Raw genomic sequence first — 17,505 nt, forward strand, 5'->3', positions numbered from 1 at the left:
GGCACCTCCATACCTTCAGGCTCTGATCAGGCCCTACACCCAAACAAGGGCACTGCGTTCATCCACCACTGGCCTGCTGGCCCCCCTACCTCTGAGGAAGCACAGTTCCCGCTCAGCCCAGTCAAAACTGTTCGCTGCTCTGGCACCCCAATGGTGGAACAAGCTCCCTCACGACGCCAGGACAGCGGAGTCAATCACCACCTTCCGGAGACACCTGAAACTCCACCTCTTTAAGGAATACCTAGGATAGGATAAAGTAATCCTTCTAACCCCCCCCCCCTTAAAAGATTTAGATGCACTATTGTAAAGTGGTTGTTCCACTGGATATCATAAGGTGAATGCACCATTTTGTAAGTCGCTCTGGATAAGAGCGTCTGCTAAATGACTTAAATGTAATGTAAATGTAAATGTATATAAATACCATGGAATGATACAACTATAACTGTTAGGGAGAGTAAATCTTAATATTAACAGTGGACTCACGTTAGGGCTTTCTGTCGAGCGATGATGAAGTCGGGTCTCCCTGCCTTGAAGACGACCCTGGCGTTGGCCTGAACCCACACCCACACACCTGCCTTAGCCAGCAGCCTGAAGATGGTGAAACCAGTCTCTCCTGTCTTTATCACTACAGAGAGATAGAGGAGAGAGAGAGAGAGAGAGAGAGAGGGAGTCAGAGTCTGCATCATAGTGAATGTTCGCTTGCGAAATAAAAGATTGAAGCTTTAATAAGATAAGGCTCAGATGTGTGTGTGTGTGTAACTACAGTGTAACTCACTTTTGATGTGGTTGTCTGCGCAGTACATCATGTCAGCAGCATGGATGAACTGGTAACCTGAGCCTATAGTGACCAACTCGGTCTCAGAGTAACCCAGCACCACTTTACCTCTGGAGGGGAGAGAACAGACACACGTGCACACACACACACACACACACACACACACACACACACACACACACACACACACACACACACACACACACACACACACACACACACACACACACACACACACACACACACACACACACATAGCAAAAATATCTCTCAGGGAACAAACATTTGTCCTCTCAAGTTCCCTCTTTATAAGACCCTGGGAGGGTACTGTGTTCCCAGTGGTGCTATGAGATGTGATGAAGGAGTACATTCAGAGTTTCCCTGTCGTAACGGTACCTAGTATCTATGCCCATGGGGGCGAAGTCGAGTCTGTGTTTGGTCTGGAAAATGAGTGTCTTGGTCCTGATCTCCATGACAGCTGGGGTCTGCATGGGTGTGGCGATGGCAAACAGGGCCAGCTGAGCGGGGACCGAGGCCCCGTCATCCCCCAGCCTTCCCTGGCCTCGAACATACTTTAGACGTCCCTGGAAGTTCAACGCCTAGAGGAGGGAGAGAGTGTTGTATACAATGAATCATTTGAATAGATTTTGGGAGAGTAGATTATGGACAATGTCCATGTCATTTATGGATTAAATGGATAATGTATTTATGTAATATATGGATCTATGGATTATATTTGATATATTAGTCATATCTATTTATTTTCATGCTGTCCTACCAGGAAGCCGGAGGAGTTGTCTAGGAGACAGCGGAAGCGACAGCAGAAGCTTCTCTCTAGGAAGGAGCTGTTCTCTTCAGGGATGTGCTGGGGCAGGTAGCTCATAGACTCACTGTGGGGCCTGCTGCTAGACTGGGTGGCTACAGAGGACATTACCATCAGATACATGTTTGAGATCTTTGGACTGTTCAATCAATAAATAACCAATCACTAAAAGAAACAGCATATTAAGAGGGCTGTGGCGAAAAGCTTGGCATACGCATACTCAGGCTGACTGGCTCTACTGGCCTATTTCTATTTTGCCATGTTTATCTAAAGTGTTGGAAAAACTTGTCAATAATCAACTCTAGGATTGTCTATAGTATTCTCTCTGGTATGTAATCTGGTTTACGCTCAGGTTATGGATGTGTTAGCCCAGAAACTCTAGACCCACTCCAATTTGCATACCGCACCAACAGATCCACAGATGCAATCTCTATCGCACTCCACACTGCCATTTCCCACCTGGACAAAAGGAACACCTATGTGAGAAGGCTATTCATTGACTACAGCTCAGCGTTCAACACCAGTGCCCTCAAAGCTCATCACTAAGCTAAGGACCCTGGGACTAAACACCTCCTTCTACAACTGGATCCTGGACTTCCTGACGGGCCGGCCCCAGGTGGTAAGGGTAGGTAACAACACATCCGCCATGCTGATCATCAACACGGGGGCCCCTCAGGGGTGCTGCTCAGTCCTCCTCTTGTACTCGCTGTTCACTCATGACTGCACGGCCAGGCACAACTCCAACACCATCATTAAGTTTGCTGATGACACAACAGTGGTAGGCCTGATCACCGACAACGATGAGATAGCCTATAGGGAGGAGGTCAGAGACCTGGCTGTGTGGTGCCAGGACAAAAACCTCTCCCTCAACGTGATCAAGACAAAGGAGATGATTGTGGACTACAGGAAAAGGAGGACTGAGCACGCCCCCATTCTCATCGACAGGGCTGTAGTGGAGCAGGTTGAGAGCTTCAAGTTCCTTGGCGTCTACATCACCAACAAACTAACATGGTCCAAGCACACCAAGACGATTGTGAAGAGGGCATGACAAAACTTATCCCCCTCAGGAGACTGAAAAGATTTGGCATGGGTCCGCAGATCCTCAAAACGTTTTGCAGCTGCACCATTGAGAGCATCCTGATGGGTTGCATCACTGCCTTGCATGGCAACTGCTCGGCCTCCGACCGCAAGGCACTACAGAGGGTGGTACGTACAGCCCAGTACATCACCAGGGCCAAGCTTCCTGCCATCCAGGACCTCTATACCAGGCGATGTCAGAGGAAGGCCCTAAAAATTGTCAAAGACTCCAGCCACCCTAGTAATTGACTGTTCTCTCTGCTACCGCATGGCAAGCAGTACTGAAGCGCCAAGTCTAGGTCCAAGAGGCTTCTAAACAGCTTCTACCCCCAAGCCATAAGACTCCTGAACAGCTAATCAAATGGCTACACAGAATATTTGTTATTTGCCCGTTGCCCTTGATTCTAAGCAATGTTGTGCTGCTATTTTTATTGACTTGGCCAAAGCTTTTGATACGGTAGACCATTCCATTCTTATGGGCTGGCTAAGGAGTATTAGTGTCTCTAAGGGGTCTTTGACCTGGTTTGCTAACTACCTCTCTCAAAAGAGTGCAGTGTATAAAGTCAGAACATCTGCTGTCTCAGCCACTGCCTGTCACCAAGGGAGTACCCCAAGGCTCGATCCTAGGCCCCATGCTCTTCTCAATTTACATCAACAACATAGCTCAGGCTCAGGTTCAGGAATGGTTAAAAAAATCACAACATACACTTTAAATTAACCTTACAAATAGAAGTGTTGGGCGATTTGGAAAGCCACAGTCAGTCAATAAATAAATAAATAATATAATAATAGGAAAGGTTTTCATCTTTAGCTCACAATCTGTGGATACTATATGATTAGAAAGGTAAAAAAATTATGTAAAACATCACAGCGCAATTGAAAAATACATGGCAAATGGAAACCAAACAAGGGTGGTCTATGGTGATAGGTGGGATGGGCTGAGAGTGGCTAATGGGTAGAATTAAAGAGCTTATGTTTGGTAATATATTATTGTTATGTGATTGCTTATATAAAAGTACCATGTATGCAAAATGTATACGTAAAATGTATATATAGCAGAAAAGCTGTAAAAAAAACAGAAAGATATTTGTCCTCCAAAGAGGGGTGGTGGAAGGGTTAATACATAAATAAAAAACATAGCTCAGGCAGTAGGAAGCTCTCTCATTCATTTATATGGAGATGATACAGTCCTACACTCAGCTGGCCACTCCCCGGATTTTGTGTTAAACGCTCTACAACAAAGCTTTCTTAGTGTCCAACAAGCTTTCTCTACCCTTAACCTTGTTCTGAACACCTCCAAAACAAAGGTCATGTGGTTTGATAAGAAGAATGCCCCTCTCCCCACAGGTGTGATTACAACATCTGATGGTTTAGTGATTGAATTAGTCACCTCATACAAGTACTTGGGAGTATGGCTAGACGGTACACTGTCCTTTTCTCAGCACATACCAAAGCTGCAGGCTAAAGTTAAATCTAGACTTGGTTTCCTCTATCGTAATCACTCCTCTTTAACCCCAGCTGCCAAACTAACCCAGATTCAGATGACAGATGACCATCCTACCCATGCTAGATTACGGAGACATAATTTATAGATCGGCAGGTAAGGGTGCTCTCGAGCGGCTAGATGTTCTTTACCATTCGGCCATCAGATTTGCCACCAATGCTTCTTATAGGACACATCACTGCACTCTATACTCCTCTGTAAACTGGCCATCTCTGTATACCTGTCGCAAGACCTACTGGTTGATGCATATTTATAAAACCCTCTTAGGTCTCCCTCTCCCCGATCTGAGATATCTACTGCAGCCGTCATCCTCCACATACAACACCCGTTCTGCCAGTCACATTCTGTTAAAGGTTCCCAAAGCACACACATCCCTGGGTCGCTCGTCTTCTCAGTTCGCTGCAGCGACTGGACAGTTGTGGCTGATTTGCATGATGTATTGTTGTCTTTACCTTCTTGCCCTTTGTGCTGTTGTCTGTGCCCAATAATGTTTCTACCATGTTTTGTGCTGCTACCATGTTGTGTTGCTACCATGTTGTTGTCACTTTGTGTTGCTACCATGCTGTGTTGTCATGTGTTTCTGCCTTGCTATGTTGTTGTCTTAGGTCTCACTTTATGTAGTGTTGTGTTGTCTCTCTTGCCGTGATGTGTGTTTGGTCCTTTATTTATATATAAACTCAGCAAAAAAAGAAACGTCCCCTTTCAGGACCCTGTCTAATTCGTAAAAATCCAAATAACTTTACATATCTTCATTGTAAAGGGTTTAAACACTGTTTACCATGCTTGTTCAATGAACCATAAACAATTAATGAACATGCACCTGTGGAACCGTCGTTAAGACACTAACAGCTTACAGACGGTAGGCAATTAAGGTCACAGTTATGAAAACTTAGGACACTAAAGAGGCCTTTCTACTGACTCTGAAAAACACCAAAAGAAAGATGCCCAGGGTCCCTGCATTTGTGTGAACGTGCCTTATGCATGCTGCAAGGAGGCATGAGGATTGCAGATGTGGCCAGGGCAATAAATTGCAATGTCCGTACTGTGAGACGCCTAAGACAGCGCTACAGGGAGACAGGAAGGACAGTTGATCATCCTCGTAGTGACAGACCACGTGTAACAACACAGGATAGGTACATCCGAACATCACACCTGCAGGACAGGTACAGGATGGCAACAACAACTGCCTGAGTTAAACAAGGAACGCACAATCCCTCCATCAGTGCTCAGACTGTCCGCAATAGGCTGAGAGAGGCTGGACTGAGGGCTTGTAGGCCTGTTGTAAGGCAGGTCCTCACCAGACATCACCGGCAACAACGTCGCCTATGGGAACAAACCCACCGTCGCTGGACCAGACAGGACGGGCAAAAAGTGCTCTTCACTGACAAGTCGCAGTTTTGTCTCACCAGGGGTGATGGTCGGATTCGCGATTATCGTCGAAGGAATGAGCGTTACACCGAGACTTGTACTCTGTATCGGGATCGATTTGGAGGTGGAGCGTCCGTCATGGTCTGGGGTGGTGTGCCACAGCATCATCGGACCGAGCTTGTTGTCATTGCAGGCAATCTCAACTCTGTGCGTTACAGGGAAGATATCCTCCTCCCACATGTGGCACCGTTCCTGCAGGCTCATCCTCACATGACCCTTCAGCATGACAATGCCACCAGCCGTACTGCTCGTTCTGTGCGTGATTTCCTGCAAGACAGGAATGTCAGTGTTCTGCCATGGCCAGTGATGAGCCAGGATCTCAATCCCATTGAGCACGTCTGGGACCTGTTGGATCGGAGGGTGAGGGCTAGGGCCATTGCCCCCAGAAATGTCCGGGAACTTGCAGATGCCTTGGTGGAAGAGTGGGGTAACATCTCACAGCAAGAACTGGCAAATCTGGTGCAGTCCATGAGGAGGAGATGCATTGCAGTACTTAATGCAGCTGGTGGCCACACCAGATACTGACTGTTACTTTTTGATTTGATCCCCTTTGTTCAGGGACACATTATTCAATTTCTGTTAGTCACATGTCTGTGGAACTTGTTCAGTTTATGTCTCAGTTGTTGAATCTTGTTATGTTCATACAAATATTTACACATGTTAAGTTTGCTGAAAATAAACGCAGTTGAGAGTGAGAGGAAGTTTCTTTTTTTGTTGAGTTTATATATACAGTTGAAGTCAGAAGTTTACATACACTTCGGTTGGAGTCATTAAAACTCATTTTTCAACCACTCCACAAATGTCTTGTTAACAAACTAGAGTTTTGGCAAGTCGGTTAGGACATCTACTTTGTGTATGACACAAGTCATTTTTCCAACAATTTTTTATAGACAGATTATTTCACTTACAATTCACTATATCACAATTCCAGTGGGTCAGAAGTTTACATACACTAAGTTGACTGTGCCTTTAAACAGCTTGGAAAATTCCAGAAAATTATGTCATGGCTTTATAAGCTTCTCATAGGATAATTGACATAATTTGAGTCAAATGGAGGTGTACCTGTGGATGTATTTCAAGGCCTACCTTCAAACTCAGTGCCTATTTGCTTGACATCATGGGAAAAGCTTTTGATGGCATCATGAGGAGGAAAATGTCAGGAATTGTGAAAAACTGAGTTTAAATGTATTTGGCTAAGGTGTATGTAAACTTCCGACTTCAACTGTATGTACACTGCTCAAAAAAATAAAGGGAACACTTAAACAACACATCCTAGATCTGAATGAAAGAAATAATCTTATGAAATACTTTTTTCTTTACATAGTTGAATGTGCTGACAACAAAATCACACAAAAATAATCAATGGAAATCCAATTTATCAACCCATGGAGGTCTGGATTTGGAGTCACACTCAAAATTAAAGTGGAAAACCACACTACAGGCTGATCCAACTTTGATGTAATGTCCTTAAAACAAGTCAAAATGAGGCTCAGTAGTGTGTGTGGCCTCCACGTGCCTGTATGACCTCCCTACAACGCCTGGGCATGCTCCTGATGAGGTGGCGGATGGTCTCCTGAGGGATCTCTTCCCAGACCTGGACTAAAGCATCCGCCAACTCCTGGACAGTCTGTGGTGCAACGTGGCGTTGGTGGATGGAGCGAGACATGATGTCCCAGATGTGATCAATTGGATTCAGGTCTGGGGAACGGGCGGGCCAGTCCATAGCATCAATGCCTTCCTCTTGCAGGAACTGCTGACACACTCCAGCCACATGAGGTCTAGCATTGTCTTGCATTAGGAGGAACCCAGGGACAACCACACCAGCATATGGTCTCACAAGGGGTCTGAGGATCTCATCTCGGTACCTAATGGCAGTCAGGCTACCTCTGGCGAGCACATGGAGGGCTGTGCGGCCTCCCAAAGAAATGCCACCCCATACCATGACTGACCCACCGCCAGTGGCGAATTTGCCAATCTTGGTGTTCTCTGGCAAATGCCAAACGTCCTGCACGGTGTTGGGCTGTAAGCACAACCCCCACCTGTGGACGTCGGGCCCTCATACCACCCTCATGGAGTCTGTTTCTGACCGTTTGAGCGGACAAATGCACATTTGTGGCCTGCTGGAGGTCATTTTGCAGGGCTCTGGCAGTGCTCCTCCTGCTCCTCCTTGCACAAAGGCGGAGGTAGCGGTCCTGCTGCTGGGTTGTTGCCCTCCTACGGCCTCCTCCACGTCTCCTGATGTACTGGCCTGTCTCCTGGTAGCGCCTCCATGCTCTGGACACTACGCTGACAGACACAGCAAACCTTCTTGCCACAGCTTGCATTGATGTGTCATCCTGGATGAGCTGCACTACCTGAGCCACTTGTGTGGGTTGTAGACTCCGTCTCATGCTACCACTAGAGTGAAAGCACCGCCAGCATTCAAAAGTGACCAAAACATCAGCCAGGAAGCATAGGAACTGAGAAGTGGTCTGTGGACTCCACCTGCAGAACCACTCCTTTATTGGGGGTGTCTTGCTTATTGCCTATAATTTCCACCTGTTGTCTATTCCATTTGCACAACAGCATGTGAAATTTATTGTCAATCAGTGTTGCTTCCTAAGTGGACAGTTTGATTTCACAGAAGTGTGATTGACTTGGAGTTACATTGTGTTGTTTAAGTGCTCCCTTTATTTTTTTGAGCAGTATATATATATAATATTTTTTTATCCCCCGTCCCCGCAGGAGGCCTTTTGCTAGGCTGTCATTGTAAATAATCATTTGTTCTTAACTGAATTGCCAAGTTAAATAAAGGTTCAATAAAATAAATAAATAAGTATACTGAACATACCATCTGGTCCGGCCTCTGAGTCGGCCTGGTTGGGCTTGAGGGCGAAGGGAAGCTGACACCTGAACATGGCTCTGTCATCCATGTGTATCAGCTCATACACACACTGGTGCACCACATCAGACTGGACAGAAATATACAGTACCAGTCAAAGGTATTGAGACACCTACTAATTCAAGGGGTTTTCTTTATTTTTACTATTTTCTACATTGTAGAATAATAGTGAAGATATCAACACTATGAAATAACAATTATGAAATCATGTAGTAACCAAAAGTGTTAGTGTTAAACAAATCAAAATATGTTTTATATTTGAGATTCTTCAAAGTAGCCACCCTTTGCCTTGATGACAGCTTTGAACACTCTTGGCATTCTCTCAAACAGCTTCATGAGGAATGCTTTTCCAACAGTCTTGAAGGAGTTCCCAGATATGATGAGCACTTTTTGGCTGCTTTTCCTTCACTCTGCAGTCCAACTCATTCCAAACCATCTCAATTGGGTTGAGGTTGGGTGATTGTGGAGGCCAGGTCATCTGATGCAGCAGTCCATCACTCTCCTTCTATGTCAAATAGCCCTTACACAGCCTGGATGTGTGTTGGGTCAATGTCCTGTTGAAAAACAAATGATAGTCCCACTAAGCACAAACCAGATGGGATGGCCTTCAAGGCACACCTGGTTAAGTGTGCCTTGAATTCTAAATAAATCACTGACAGTGTCACCAGCAAAGCACCCCCATACCATCACACCTCCTCCTCCATGCTTCACGGTGGGAACCACACATGCAGATATCATCTGTTCACCTACTCTGTGTCTCACAAAGATACGGCTGTTGGAACCAAAAATCTTAAATTTGGACTCATCAGACCAAAGAACAGATTTCCACCGGTCTAATGTCCATTGCTCGTGTTTCTTGGAACAAGCAAGTCTCTTATTATTATTGGTGTCCTTTAGTAGTGGTTTCTTTGCAGCAATTCGACTATGTAGGCCTGATTGACGCAGTCTCCTCTGAACAGTTGATGTTGAGATTTGTCTGTTACTTGAACTCTGTGAAGCATTTATTTGGGCTGCAATTTCTGAGGCTGGTAACTCTAATGAACTTATCCTCTGCAGCAGAAGTAAATCTGGGTCTTCCTTTCCTGGGGCGGTCCTCATATGAGCCAGTTTCATCATAGCGCTTCATGGTTTTTGCGACTGCACTTGAAGAAAACGTAAAAGTTCTTGAGATTTTCCGGATTGATTGACTTTCATGTCTTAAAGTAATGATGGACTGTTGTTTCTCTTTGCTTATTTCAGCTGTTCTTGCCATAATATGGACTTCGTCTTTTACCAAATAGGGCTATCTTCTGTATACCATCCCTACCTTGTCACAACACAACTGATTGTCTCAAATGCATTAAGGAAAAAAAATCCACAAATGTTCTTAACAAGGCTCACCTGTTAATTGAAATGCATACCAGGTGACTACCTTATTAATCTGGTTGAGAGAATGCCAATAGTGTGCAAAGCTGTCATCAAGGCAAAGGGTGGCTACTTTGAAGAATATAAAATATATTTTGATTTGTTTAACACTTTTTTGGTTACTACATGATTCCATATGTGTTATTTCATAGTGTTGATGTCTTCACTATTATTCTACAATGTAGAAAATAGTAAAAATAAGAAAAACCCTTGAATGAGTAGGTGTGTCCAAACTTTTGACTGGTACTGTGTACAATACTAAACACATTAATAGCCAGAGTGATATTCAGAATCCTCAAAGTACAGTTAGTCCTAAATAATGAGATAGAAAGCAGCCTGAGTTGTCAAAATCCTATAATCAATAATCCTACAGTGCCTAAGGAAAGTATTCAGACCCCTTGACTTTTACCACATTTTGTTACGTTACAACCTTATTCTAAAATGGATTAAATCTATTTTTCTTCATCAATCTACACACAATACTCATAAGGACAAAGTGAAAACTGATTTTTATTTAAAAAAATTAAAAACAGAAATACCTTAGCTACATAAGAATTCAGACCCTTTGCTATGACACTCGAAATTGAGCTCAGGTGCATCCTGTTTCCATTGATCATCCTTGAGATGTTTCTACAACTTGATTGGAGTCCATGTGTAGTAAATAAATTCAATTGATAGGATATGATTTGGAAAGGCACACACCTGTCTATATAAGGTCCCACAGTTGGCAGTGCGTGTCAGAGTAAAATCCAAGCCATGAGGTCGAAGAAATTGTCCGTAGAGCTCCGAGACAGGATTGTGTCGAGGCACAGATCTATGGAACGGTACCAAAACATTTCTTCAGCATTAAAGATCCCCAAGATCACAGTGGCCTATATCATTCCTAAATGGTAGAAGTTTGGGACCACCAAGACTCTTCCTAGAGCTGGCCGCCGGGCCAAACTGAGCAATCGGGGGAGAAGGGCCTTGGTCAGGGAGGTGACCAAAAACCTGATGGTCACTCTGACAGAGCTCCAGAGTACCTCTGTGGAGATGGGAAAACCTTCCAGAAGGACAACCATCTCTGCAGCACTCCACCAATCAGGCCTTATGGTAGAATGGCCAGACGGAAGCCACTCCTCAATAAAAGGCACATGACAGCCCTCTTAGAGTTTGCCAAAAAGCACCTAAAGGACTCTCAGACTATGAGAAACAAGATTATCTGGTCTGATGAACCCGCGATTTAAATCTTTGGTCTGAATGCCAAGCGTCATGTCTGGAGGAAACCTGGCTCCATGAAACATGATGGTGGCAGCATCATGCTGTGGGGATGTTTTTCAGCGGCAGGGACTGGGAGACTAGTCAGGGTCGAGGGAAAGATGAACGGAGTAAAGTACAGAGAGATCCTTGACGAAAACCTGCTCCAGTGCGCTCAGGACCTCAGACTGGGGCGAAGGTTCACCTTCCAACAGGACACCGACCCTAAGCACACAGCCAAGGCAACGCAGGAGTGGCTTCGGGACAAGTCTCTGAATGTCATTGAGTGGCCCAGCCAGAGTCCGGACTTGAACCCGATCAAACATCTCTGGAGAGACCTGAAAATAGCTTTGCAGCGACACTCCCCATCCAACCTGACAGCTTGAGAGGATCTGCAGAGAACAATGGGAGAAACTCCCCAAAAAGAAGACTGGAGGCTGTAATCGCTGCCAAAGGTGCTTCAACAAAGTACTGAGTAAAGGGTCTAAATACTTACGTAAATGTGATATTTCAGTTTTTTCTTTTTTTATGTAAAAAAAAATGTGCTTTGTCATTATGGGGTATTGTGTGTAGATTGATATTTAATCCATTTTAGAATAAAGCTGTAATGTAACAAAATTTAGAAAAAGTCAAGGGGTCTGAATACTTTCTGAATGCACTGTATAAGCATAATCAATAAGTAATAATCATGTTGTACCTGGTGGAAGCCCAGGTAGTCCTGGATGGTTGGAGAGGCGTAGAAGATAGAGCCATCAGTGTTGACCACCAGGACAAAACCATTCAGAGCCTACAGAGAGAGAGAGAGCACATGAGAAACCCATACACACACACACACATATATTCATGCACACATACGCACGTACACACACACCACACATACACACACAAGCATGGACACACACAACCATTGTAATCCTAGGGCGGACCGTCTAAGCATTTTTTGGGGTAGTCAAAGTCCAAACAGTGTAAAACGTTTGGTAAAAAGCTTTCAGTGTAAACTTAAATGACTAAAATCAGATATAAAGTATGTGGAACAGATAATGGACCTACATATATTTTTTGAATATAATCTTTGTGAACTAACAATCACCAAAATAAAAGAAAAGTCAGGGAAAATTGAAAATTATCAAAACAATTAATTTAGCAGTAGTAATTTTGTTATGTTTGAGCAGACGAACACAGCAATAGCCATGGCAAAATGCATAAAATTGCAGGAAATTACCTTTAAAACTGCAAAATCCTGTCTCAGCATCATGGCAAAATACGTCAAATTACAGGAAATTACCTTCCCTCAGCTGCATAGCAAAATGTGTAGAATTGTAGGAAATGTGCTTTAAAATGCAAAGATTTCTCTACACCGCCAAGATGGACGTCTCTAAAATGCTAAAGTACAATTTAGCCGCACCGACAGCCAACTGCGCTCATTGCCACGCCCTCTGTCACGCCCACCACCTAAGCCCCTTTTTGATGCAGAAAAACCCCACACACACACACACACACACACACACACACACACACACACACACACACACACACACACACACACACACACACACACACACACACACACACACTCTGTATACCTGCAGCAGTAGGTTTCCCTCGGAGAGGCTGACTCCGTCTATAGAAGTGGCTGTCCGTCCGTTCCTCCAGTCCCCACTGAGAGGGGGGGCGGGCCACTCACACTTCTTCTGGAGGGTCGCTGGAACACAGGAGAGGAGAACATGGCTTAGTTCTTAGTCCTTAGATTCACTTCTTAGTCCTTAGATTTACTTCTTAGTTCTTGGATTTACTTCTTAGTTCTTAGATTCACTTCTTAGTCCTTAGATTTACTTATTTGTTCTTAGTCCTTAGCAGTTTTTCCGCTGCAATCAATGACGCCACGCCCCCAAAATATGGAACATGAAAAATTAGTACCTCTTATAACAGCTAATGGACAATGCCATGGCGATGGTAACTGGACTAATCTAAAGTCACAGAAAATGTAACTGAAAAAAGGATTGTGTATTTTTGAAGATGCTGGAACAGTCCACATTTACTTTACCCCATAGTAGAATAGTTTATCTATTTACCTAATCGGCATGCTGTTGTGTGTTCTATGCGAGATAAATATTCCTCTCGATGGCGCATTTAAATTACGAGTGCCATAGGGAGGGAATTCCCAGAATCGAATTTAGTCTGATCAAGACAAAGGAGATGATTGTGGGCTACAGGAAAAGGAGGACCGAGCACGCCTCCATTCTCATCGACGGGGCTGCAGTGGAGCAGGTTGAGAGCTTCAAGTTCCTTGGTGTCCACATGACCAACAAACTATCATGGTCCAAACACACTAAGACAGTTGTGAAGAGGGCACGACAAAGCCTATTCCCCCTCAGGAGACTGAAAAGATTTGGCTTGGGTCCTCAGATCCTCAAAAGGTTCTACAGCTGCACCATCAAGAGCATCCTGACTGGTTGCATCATTGCCTGGTATGGCAACTGCTCGGCCTCCGTACATCACTGGAGCCAAGCTTCTTGCCATCTAGGACCTCTATACCAGGCGGTGTCAGAGGAAGGCCCTAAAAATTGTCAAAGACTCAAGCCACCCTAGTCATGGACTGTTCTCTCTGTACCGCACGGCAAGCGTTAGCGGAGCGCCAAGTCTAGGTCACTGCCAAGTGTAAGAGGAGACCTTGAAAATGTTAGCCCTTCGGCTGCTGCCATAGAAGTGCCCATCCAAGAAGGCTCAAGGTCATTGGCCACAGATAAAATGACGTCAAATCACATTATATGTACCGTAGCTTTGATTGGACTGATCATGTCAACATCATACTTCCACAATCTTAGCTAGAAGTCGTCATCATGAATCAGGTCGACAATCTACTGGCAAATACTTTTTAATCCTTGTCATATGAAGATAAATAATGAAGGGAAATTATAGATGAAACGTATCGGTGCAAATCGCCATTGGACATAAACATTACACAACAAGTTGGAAATCGTAAATTCAACAAGTGGTTTGGAAGGAATCAGCGACAGTGGCTCTTTGGTTCCAAGTCTGGGATTAAGGGGCTCTTTTCCAAATTTAAAATGATAAAATTCAACATTGGCCATGCTGTCAATGAAGGATGATTTGTGCCACACTCAAAACAACTGTTAACTCTGAGGACCACCGCGCCACCTTCCTGTTCAAGTGAGCACAGCATGAACAATGTGAGTCCAAAAATGTATTGTATGCTGCTTCATAAATGATGTAATATGGCAGGGAGATATAGATACTGTATACAGTCGTGGCCAAAAGTTTTGGGAATGACACAAATATTAATTTTCACAAAGTCTATTGCCTCAGTTTGTATGATGGCAATTTGCATATACTCCAGAATGTTATGAAGAGTGATCAGATGAATTGCAATTAATTTCAAAGTCCCTCTTTGCCATGCAAATGAACTGAATCCCCCCCAAAAATGTCCACTGCATTTCAGCCCTGGCACAAAAGGACCAGCTGACATCATGTCAGTGATTCTCTCGTTAACACAGGTGTGAGTGTTGACGAGGACAAGTCTGGAGATCACTCTGTCATGCTGATTGAGTAACAGACTTGAAGCTTCAAAAGGAGGGTGGTGCTTGGAATCATTGTTCTTCCTCTGTCAACCATGGTTATCTGCAAGGAAACACGTGCCGTCATCATTGCTTTGCACAAAAAGGGCTTCACAGGCAAGGATATTGCTCCCAGTAAGATTGCACCTAAATCAACCATTTATCGGATCATCAAGAACCTCAAGAAGAGCGGTTCAATTGTTGTGAAGAAGGCTTCAGGGTGCCCCAGAAAGTCCAGCAAGCGCCAGGACCGTCTCCTAAAGTTGACTGGCACCACCAGTACAGAGCTTGCTCAGGAATGGCAGCAGGCAGGTGTGAGTGTATCTGCACGCACAGTGAGGCAAAGACTTTTGGAGGATGGCCTGGTGTCAAGAAGGACAGCAAAGAAGCCACTTCTCTCCAGGAAAAACATCAGGGACAGACTGATATTCTGCAAAAGGTACAGGGATTGGACTGCTGAGGACTGGGGTAAAGTCATTATATCTGATGAATCCCCTTCCGATTGTTTGGGTCATCCGGAAAAAAGCTTGTCCAGAGAAGACAAGGTGAGCACTACCATCAGTCCTGTGTCATGCCAACAGTAAAGCATCCTGAGACCATTCATGTGTGGTATTGCTTCTCAGCCAAGGGAGTGGGCTCACTCACAATTTTTCCTAAGAACACAGCCATGAATAAACAATGGTACCAACACATCCTCCGAGAGTAACTTCTCCCAACCATCCAGGAATAGTTTGATGACAAACAATGCCTTTTCCAGCATGATGGAGTACCTTGCCATAAGGCAAAAGTGATAACTAAGTGGCTCAGGGAACAAAACATCAATATTTTGGGTCCATGGCCAGGAAACTCCCCAGACCTTAATCCCATTGAGAACTTGTGGTCAATCCTCAAGAGGCGGTGGACAAACAAAAACCCACAAATTCTGACAAACTCCAAGCATTGATTATGCAAGAATGGGCTGCCATCAGTCAGGATGTGGCCCAGAAGTTAATTTATTGCAGACATCTTGGAAAAGAAGGATCAACACTGAAAATATTGACTCTTTGCATCAACTTCATGTAATTGTCAATAAAAGCCTTTGACACTTATGAAATGCTTGTAATTATACTTCAGTCTTCCATAGTAACATCTGACAAAAATATCTAAAGACACTGAGCAGCAAACTTTGTGGAAATTAATATTTGTGTCATTCTCAAAACTTTTAGCCACGACTGTATATATACTGTAGCTAAGAAAGTAATACTAAGTGTATGTTGTTTAGAAAGATGTTAGTAGCCCATGTGCCTCACCCTAATAATTTGGTCTATTTACCCCTCTTAGTTTTCGCCTACTGTTCTAACTGTAGCCTATAACTTGTTTTAGAGAAATGTAATCATTGAATATTGTAAGAGCTTTCATTGTCTGCTTATATGCCCCCTTTATTTATCCTATGGTTCTGACTTGGTGTACAGGGAGAATACTGTAAGAATGGCCCATGTTCTGAATTCTGTCCCTGTACATTTCAAAAGTGCTAAACAAATAATTATATTGACTAACGTTACATCGGTCCTAGCTCACTCATTAATTAATGTCTTAATCAAAATTACGGATTGCCTCTTATCCACTTGTTGTCCCCCTGTGCCATAGTTTGTACATCTCAATTGTCATTCGAAACAACATTTGTTTAAACAAGTCAGCCATATCAGCTATGATTTTAAAAGGCAGTAAATGAGGCTGAATGAACTGTTGATAGCCAGGTGTAGCAGTGGTAAGATGTTGGGACAGCTTTATGTAGGCCCTAACAGTTTGTGGGCACCGCTTGTCACTGTTATAGTGCAATTCATGTATTGTTTAGTGTTGTGTTGTGTAGTGGCTTTGCTGGCATGCATCCCACTTTTTTCTTTTTTGCCCCACCAAGATTTATATGCTAAAATCGCCACTGGTTACATTTATTAAGTAGGCTACTCAAACTTTTACCAGCCGCATCGGTTTACACTTTATATGGCCTGTGTATGTTATAATAAACGAAAGCTTCAAATAATTAACTGAATTATCTAAAACAAATAGGCCTACCTGCTTGCACTATGTGCAGGCTGTGTAACCATCTACCCCATTGTTGTCCTTCCAAACTGGGTATTGCCCTCGCGCAGCACCTGTTGCCACAATGATGTTGTAGCCTCTTCACTGATCATAACCTTTCTTTTTATTTCTCCGGTAAGGCCTACGTTGGCCATTTTAGCGTGAGCTAGGCTATCCAGTGAAGTTGGCCATTTTAGCGTGAGCTAGGCTATCCAGTGAAAGTGAACTTGGCAACATGTCTTATTTTCACGTGGGGAGAGGGAACTGCGCGTGGACAAATTAGAATGTTTTAGCACCACACAAATAAGGGACAGTTCACGGCTCCACACACTCACTCTTAAAACTTCTTAAGGCTAGGGTGCAGTATTTTGACGTCCGGATGAAAAGCGTGCCAGAAGTAAACTGCCTGTTACTCAGGCCCAGAAGCTAGGATATGCATATAATTGGTAGATTTGGATAGAAAACACTCTAAAGTTTCTAAAACTTGAATATTGATATTCCTGTAGTTTGAATTTGGCGCGCTGCCATTTCACTGGATGTTGTCAAATCGATCCCGCTAAAGGGATTGGCGCGTGAAGGGATCCATAAGAAGTTTTAATGCATGCGTGGCTGGTAGCCTTAGGTCTGCCTCACCGCTCACAGAATGGAATTCGCAACACAACAAGCTCCTGGGTTATTAAAAAGTGTATTATCTTGATTTAATAATTTTACACGTTTACAAATAATTGTTCCAATACATTACAT

General features: G+C 43.9%; 1 protein-coding gene across 1 annotated transcript in view; it reads right to left on the bottom strand.

Annotated features, from left to right (window-relative positions):
• The window catches only part of LOC106568332 (aryl hydrocarbon receptor), a 51,948-nt gene that overhangs the window by 7,106 nt on the left and 27,337 nt on the right, over positions 1 to 17,505 (bottom strand). Inside the window, exons 3-9 of the mRNA XM_014138588.2 lie at positions 12,712 to 12,830; positions 11,826 to 11,915; positions 8,438 to 8,558; positions 1,554 to 1,693; positions 1,172 to 1,374; positions 776 to 885; positions 484 to 625 (exon numbers count right to left, since the gene is read on the bottom strand). Of these exons, the coding sequence (XP_013994063.2) occupies positions 484 to 625; positions 776 to 885; positions 1,172 to 1,374; positions 1,554 to 1,693; positions 8,438 to 8,558; positions 11,826 to 11,915; positions 12,712 to 12,830 (925 nt within the window). The remainder of the gene's footprint in view (positions 1 to 483; positions 626 to 775; positions 886 to 1,171; positions 1,375 to 1,553; positions 1,694 to 8,437; positions 8,559 to 11,825; positions 11,916 to 12,711; positions 12,831 to 17,505) is intronic.

The sequence above is a fragment of the Salmo salar genome, chromosome ssa13 (genome assembly GCF_905237065.1).
Source record: "Salmo salar chromosome ssa13, Ssal_v3.1, whole genome shotgun sequence".
Taxonomy (NCBI): domain Eukaryota; kingdom Metazoa; phylum Chordata; class Actinopteri; order Salmoniformes; family Salmonidae; genus Salmo; species Salmo salar.